The sequence below is a fragment of the Raphanus sativus genome, chromosome 8 (assembly GCF_000801105.2).
Source record: "Raphanus sativus cultivar WK10039 chromosome 8, ASM80110v3, whole genome shotgun sequence".
Classification (NCBI taxonomy): domain Eukaryota; kingdom Viridiplantae; phylum Streptophyta; class Magnoliopsida; order Brassicales; family Brassicaceae; genus Raphanus; species Raphanus sativus.
The window spans coordinates 14,121,104-14,127,793 of NC_079518.1; the positions used below are offsets into that span (position 1 = coordinate 14,121,104).

Genomic DNA, 6,690 nt, shown 5'->3' on the forward strand with positions numbered 1-6,690 from the left:
ACATATTTTGTAAACATACGTATCAGAAGAGATATCCTACTTATTTTCAAAATAATATTGTGAATTTGTTTTATTTTTTACTGTTCATCTCATTTTGCATTGACACAAATTATTACATATATTTAGATTTTTCTGATCGAATCGAAACGAATAATATACCAGTTCAAATTTAACAAATAATATACCCAGTCATAGCTACAATCTCAAAAATGTAATTAGTAGGAATTTACACCAATATTTCAAAAAAAAAAGAAAAGACACAATAAGTGCAATTAGCATAAGGTTACACGGATTAGTGTAGTAGTAAGGTTGGGCAGTTAAATTAATCATGATGGTAATTAAGAAGAGTGAGTTAAGAAAATATAAATTCCTTTTCCTCTCCTCCTCGACCCTCTCCCTAAATTTTCTCAGGTCGGAAAGTTCCACAAAAGGCCACCGTCCATAAATTTTTACAGATCCGACCTGACAACTTCCGACACCGATTGTTGTTGAATTCCCAATTTAGATTCTTTTCTTTAGCGAAACCCTAAGTACCCTTTCTTCGACTTGACATTGTTTCCAAATCAATGGGTCGCTCTCGTGGGAACTTCCAAAATTTCGAAGACCCAACCCAGAGGTATGCTTTTTTTTTTCCCGACATGGGTTTCTGTCTGATCCCTCCAAATTTCCGAAATTGATTCAATTGCAAGCTTCTCTGAATCAAATCATTGATTTTTTTTTTTAATTTTTTCCGACATGGGTTCTGTCTGCATTCGTCAAAGTTTCCGAATTTGATTGAATTGCAAGCTTCTCTGAATCTGGGTAGTGCAATAATAATCATTGGTGTTTTCAATTTGGAGAATGCTTCAAAGGCTTTTAGAGAATTTTTTATAGTCTTTCCTTATCTTCATGATTGTGAGTTTCACTGTATGTGTGTTATGCAGAACGAGGAAGAAGAAAAATGCGGCTAATGTGGAGAACTTTGAGTCTTCCTCTACGGGTAAATCTTGTTCTTGTTGCTGTCTCCTGTAAAGATTAGATTCTTCTTTTTTTTTTTTAAACTCAAAAGACATTTGTTTCACAGTTACAGGAACGGAGGGAGGAAGGAAGTACAACTGCGATTATTGCCAGAAAGACATTACTGGCAAAATCAGGATCAAGTGTGCTGTCTGTCCTGATTTTGATCTCTGTGTTGAATGTATGTCTATTGGAGCTCAGATCACTCCTCACAAATGTGAACACACCTATAGTGTTATGGTTTGTTTCCCCGCACCTTTCTTTTCTTTTCTGTAATGCTTTCAATATTTTATTATACCAAACATTACTTGGGGTTTGTTTTGTTAGGGAGATCTAAATTTCGAACTTACTTGTCCGGGATGGAGTGCAGATGATGAAATGCTGCTCCTGGAGGTACTACTACTCCCCATTCCCTTCTTCCTATAGTTTCTGTTTCTTTTCAAATCTAAATGTTTTTGTTTGTTTTTGTCTCTCTTTTAATTCAGGGACTTGAAATTTATGGAATGGGAAACTGGGCAGAGGTTGCAGAGCATGTGGGAACAAAGAGTAAAGAACAGTGTCTCCAGCACTACACAAACTATTATCTCAACTCCCCCTTCTTCCCACTTCCAGTATGCTATTATGCATCTATTATGACATAGTATTACTAGCCTTTTTTGCAATGTAATTAATATAAGGTGTCGACTTTTTTTGTATTTATTTTTTCCAGGATATGTCACATGTAGCAGGGAAGAACATGAAAGAACTTCAAGCCATGGCCAAAGGACGCGTCGTCGAAGAGAAGAAAGGTCCGCACTACTTTGCTTTAATTGGTTGGTGTCATTCTTGGGTTGCTATATTCCTAATTCTGAAATTAAATGTGGCAGCAGAACAGAAGATGAAAGAAGAGTACCCGTTTTCTCCTCCTAAAGTCAAGTATGTCTCTTGTCCTTCACAGACACTACTGTACAGTGATACCCCTACTCTCTTTTTTTCTTTTCTCATCTCTTATCCAATTTTCTTGCAGAGTTGAAGACACACAAAAAGGTGAGTTCTTTGCTTCTTGGTGTGTTATATATGGTTCGAATATATAAGTGTGCTTCTTCTTGTGTTGTGTTATTGATGTGTTTTGTTGTCAGAGTCTCATACAGACAGGAGTTTTGGAGGAAAGAAACCTGTTGCCCCTCCGGGAAACAACTCTTTGGTTGAGCTGAGTAATTACAACCACAAAAGAGAAGAGTTCGACCCTGAGTATGACAATGATGCTGAGCAGCTCTTGGCTGAGATGGAGTTCAAAGACAACGATACTCCTGAAGAAAAAGACCTCAAGCTGCGTGTCTTGCGTATCTATTCGAAAAGGTACGTCCAAGGAGAAAGAAAAACAAAGTCTCTTCTTTTTGCAGCTCGTGCTGATGTGTGATCTTTGCAGGCTTGATGAGAGGAAACGTAGAAAGGAGTTCATATTAGAAAGAAACCTCTTGTACCCAAATCCCTTCGAGAAGGACCTGTCTCAGGAAGAGAAAATGCAGTGTCGGCGTTTAGACGTGTTCATGCGTTTTCATTCAAAAGAGGAGCATGAGGAGCTTCTCCGCAGTGTTGTGAGCGAGTACCGCATGGTGAAACGGCTCAAAGAACTCAAGGTTTACTACTCTCTGAAACTCTGTGTTTTTGGTTCGTTTTGGGATGCGGCTCACTGTGTTTTGTTGGATTGTATGTGCGGAAGCAGGAAGCTCAAATGGCAGGGTGTCGCTCCACGGCTGAAGCAGAGAGGTACCTGGCGAGGAAGAGGAAGCGAGAGAACGAAGAAGGGATGAACAGAGGGAAAGAGAGCGGAGGGGAAATGGGAACTAGACCACCTGTGCAAGCATCTTCAAGCTATGTCAATGATCTTGACCTGATTGGGTTCACTGAGTCACAACTGCTGTCTGAATCCGTAAGTGTCTGAGATACTACTAAAAACACGTGGAACAAGCGTTTGAGATGAGTCTGTTTGTTTTTTTGGCAGGAGAAGCGTCTATGCAGCGAGGCCAAGTTGGTTCCACCGGTTTATCTACATATGCAACAAGTGATGTCACATGAGATATTCAAAGGGAATGTAACGAAGAAGTCGGATGCATATAGCTTGTTCAAGATTGATCCGACCAAAGTGGACAGAGTTTACGATATGCTTGTGAAGAAAGGTATTGCTCAGCTATAAGACTCTGTGTGTTGTATCATGTAATCTATCTATCTCTCTCTCTATGTGTGAGCTCTATTTGAGTTATCATATTGTTCCTCTTGTCACAATTGTAGTTTATACTCTGTTCTACATGTCATTTAGTCATCATCAATGTTCTGTTTATGCAAATAGTCTTTTTTTTTAATCAACTTGATATTGTTCCATTTTATTTGACATAAATGCGCACCAAATCATGTACATTTGTAAAGCTCTTTAAAAGATGGAGACGTTGGATACAAATCTTTCAATCGTACTTGTGAGAATCTTCAGGCCGTCCGGCGACGTATTCCATGATTCCCTCGCCGGTAGATTCTTCTGAAAGCTGTTGAAAGCCACCACAGGTGATTGCCACCGCCAAGAAGGCGGCCGTTGATGCAAACAGAGGCCAGAAATAAGATAATATGTCGAGAATCCTGGGTGCTAAGTACACGAGGGAGGACACGAGCAGGCTTACGATGATTGCTACCATGAAGTGGAGTTTGTATTCCTTTAGTCTTGCTTGAATCTCCATTTTCCTTTTGATCTTGAGAGAGAGAGATGTTGAAGCTAAAACCTCTGAAGATTGCAGTTTATGAAGAAGGAGATTGAAATGGTTTTAATGTCAAAAGTATGTACCTTCTGCTTTTCTTGATCAACGCAAGGTCTCAAGTCCTTTTCTTTAGTGACTGTGTGCTTCGGTGAAGATTCCATTGGTTACCATTAATCTAATCAACTACTCATGATTACTCTGTTGGAGTGACATGAATGCCCCCACAGTTTGGAGAGTGTAGAGGACATAATTGTCATTTTAGGATTGATGGATGAGGCAATGGAGGTGCCTTTTGTCTCTTTTCTTCATTTTGATTACCAAACACAAAAGTCTTTGTTTATAAACTTTGCAAAGTTTCTTCCTTTTGATCATATCCAATGGAAAGGCATCAACTTTCCTTTCTTTGTTTACATTATAAAACTCCACTTTGTTATTACCAAACAAGTGTTTGATTTACACATTAAAGAATTTAAATAAAAATTAAAAACTATAAACCATCACATTTTTCCTTTATTGGTATCTAAAAATAAACCCATTAAAGAAACTGTAAGTTGAAAAATTTACAGATCACAGGATTTGCGAAGAAGAATGCAACTATTAGATTGACTTGTTAACAAAATTTGTCTCCCTTCTGCTACTCAGATTTCCTCCACAGAGAGACTCAAAATTATACAGCAAAAGGCTAATCAAGCCACATCATAAGTTATCTACCTCTACTATTGTCTCCAAAGATGGCTTCCATCTCCGCTTGCTGCTCTCACAAGTCTCTGGGAGCTTAAAGGAAACGCCCCTGCATTTTTCAGCAGCAGCTCAAACTGCTTCCTTGTCAGAGTGATCTTTATGCACCGCCTTGTCCCAGCTTCCTTCCCAACCGTCTCTCGAGGTGGATCCTTGGTCTTCTCTGTTGCCGTCTCATCTAACCAGACATTGTTCTTTACTAGCTAAGGAAATCATATTTCTTCAGAATCTATACTATTAAAGCAAAATACCTAATAGGTTTTTGCCCTTGGTTTTTGGAGATAATTACAAAGATATGCCATTACCATATTTGGAATTTTTTTCAATTATTCATCCAAAAATCGCTCGGCCAATCAAGTTACACCTTTTCTAAATCACATGCATATTTCGAAGCATAATAAAGGCGGCCAATCTAACCCTACGAAAACATTAATAAGGCCCATATGATCTTCTTCCTTTTTTTGTTTTTTTCTTTCTTTTTCTATTTTTTTCAACGGGTAAACAATCTTTATAACCAAGTTCTAGATTTTGATGGGCCAAGTTCACAGAAAAAGAATTTTAATAACTGAACTCAATACGCTAAATTATTATTTTCTGAAATATATAAAACAATTATTAAATATATTTTTTGCAACTAACTATTAAATAATATTACAAAACACACTATAAAAATTTGAAGTACAAATTTTAGTTATAAAATAAAATATTTAAAAGTATACAATTCCGCGCTATTAATTTTTCTTTTTTGTTAACCAGTTTAAAGGATTTACACAATCTTGAATATAAATAAAATGAATACAAATCTTGCAAACTTCTGTTATTAGAAATTATCATGTATTTATAAAATTCTTTGTGTTATTTTATAATAAACACACAATAAATATTAATAAAATTAAATATTGAGATATGTTTGGAGACATGAATAGTAGAGATGTGTACTTTCTTTTATTTACACATTTAGCAATTGTATTTTCAATAAATTAATAACAAATCATAATTTTTTTAGAAACATAGATAATATATTTAATACTTCTTTTTATTTAAAAATTTTGCCATTATTTTTACGATAAATTAAACAACATTCTTTCTATATTTTATTAAATTGAAAAAATCAGTGTAAAATAAGTTTAATTTTGGGTTAAATAAATAAAATAATATTACGGGTTATAATTATTTAGAGTATTCTAAAATTTAGTCATATTTAAAATAACAAAAATAAGTCATATAAGTAAATTTAAGATAAATTTCATAAAAATTTAAAATATATAATTTATCAAAAATCATAACTTTTATTACGTAAAATAATTTTCCAACAAAAAATATACCGCCCTTACCTTTTTGTCAGAATTATTTGCAACCAATCAAAAATTATTATTTTGCAATTACATTAAAGAGTATTTAATATAATTCAATTCTTAGCATTTTTGAAAATTTTGTTTCCTAAATGTTTTCACCATATCTTTCCAAAAAATCTTTCATGTTATTAATTATTTGAAAGCATTTATTAAAGGAAACTTCAAAATAAATTCAAGTTGAAATAACAAATGATTAAATCAACAAAATCATAATACGGGTCTGAATTATCTCAACTCCTTAAAAATAGTTTCATTTAAAATAAAAAATAAATCATATAAACTAAATTTAATAAAATTATAGAAAATGTTTTGAAATACACAAATGAGTTTTTCAATACATAGAGTGTTGAAGATATAAAATATATTATTTAAATTAAAAAAATCAATGTAAAATAAGTTTAAATTCAGGTTAAATAAATAAAATCATATTACGGGTTTGAATTATTTAGAGTCTTTAAAAATTTAGTCATATTTAAAATAACAAATATAAGTCATATAAGTAAATTTAGGACAAATTTCATAAAAAGTTAAAATATATAATTTATCAAAAATCATAATTTTTATTACGTAAAATAATTTTTCCAACAAAAAATATACCCGCCCTTTTAAGGGCGGGTCAAAATCTAGTTTATAATTTTATATTTGTAATAATATTCTTTTTCAGAGAACACACATGTAGCAAAACTTTGTGAACAAATATTTATACACATCTATACTATTAAAGTACAAGCACATTTGGATTTTTACTTTGTTTACCCCTATTAAAAAGGCTTTTTTTTGTATTCATTAATGACATTTTGGACATTTTGCATTGGTTTCTTTTTTAATTGTTTTTGGTTTATCATTAACCACCGGTTTCCTAATTCAATTTTGGT

General features: G+C 33.6%; 2 protein-coding genes across 5 annotated transcripts; one reads left to right on the forward strand and one right to left on the reverse strand.

Annotated features, from left to right (window-relative positions):
* Positions 1 to 354: 354 nt before the first annotated feature.
* On the forward strand, positions 355 to 3,357 carry LOC108822846 (transcriptional adapter ADA2b). 4 transcript variants are annotated; one of them, XM_018596032.2, is made up of 12 exons: positions 355 to 616; positions 924 to 979; positions 1,064 to 1,236; positions 1,324 to 1,389; positions 1,482 to 1,607; positions 1,706 to 1,784; positions 1,863 to 1,911; positions 2,003 to 2,022; positions 2,127 to 2,334; positions 2,405 to 2,615; positions 2,702 to 2,908; positions 2,981 to 3,357. In XM_018596032.2, exons 1-12 carry the CDS (start codon positions 567 to 569, stop codon positions 3,170 to 3,172), a joined length of 1,437 nt encoding a protein of 478 aa, XP_018451534.1. In that variant the 5' UTR covers positions 355 to 566; the 3' UTR covers positions 3,173 to 3,357. The 4 variants fall into 4 exon arrangements, with proteins under 4 accessions (XP_018451534.1, XP_018451532.1, XP_018451535.1 ...); XM_018596030.2 differs by having other exon boundaries at positions 356 to 616; positions 2,115 to 2,334; XM_018596033.2 differs by having other exon boundaries at positions 356 to 616; positions 1,866 to 1,911.
* Positions 3,358 to 3,387: 30 nt separating this feature from the next.
* LOC108822848 (uncharacterized) lies at positions 3,388 to 3,934 on the reverse strand. Its single transcript, XM_018596034.2, has 2 exons — positions 3,809 to 3,934; positions 3,388 to 3,716 (listed from the first exon to the last, which is right to left on the reverse strand). Exons 1-2 carry the CDS (start codon positions 3,881 to 3,883, stop codon positions 3,438 to 3,440), a joined length of 354 nt encoding a protein of 117 aa, XP_018451536.1. The 5' UTR covers positions 3,884 to 3,934; the 3' UTR covers positions 3,388 to 3,437.
* Between the last annotated feature and the right edge of the window lie 2,756 nt (positions 3,935 to 6,690).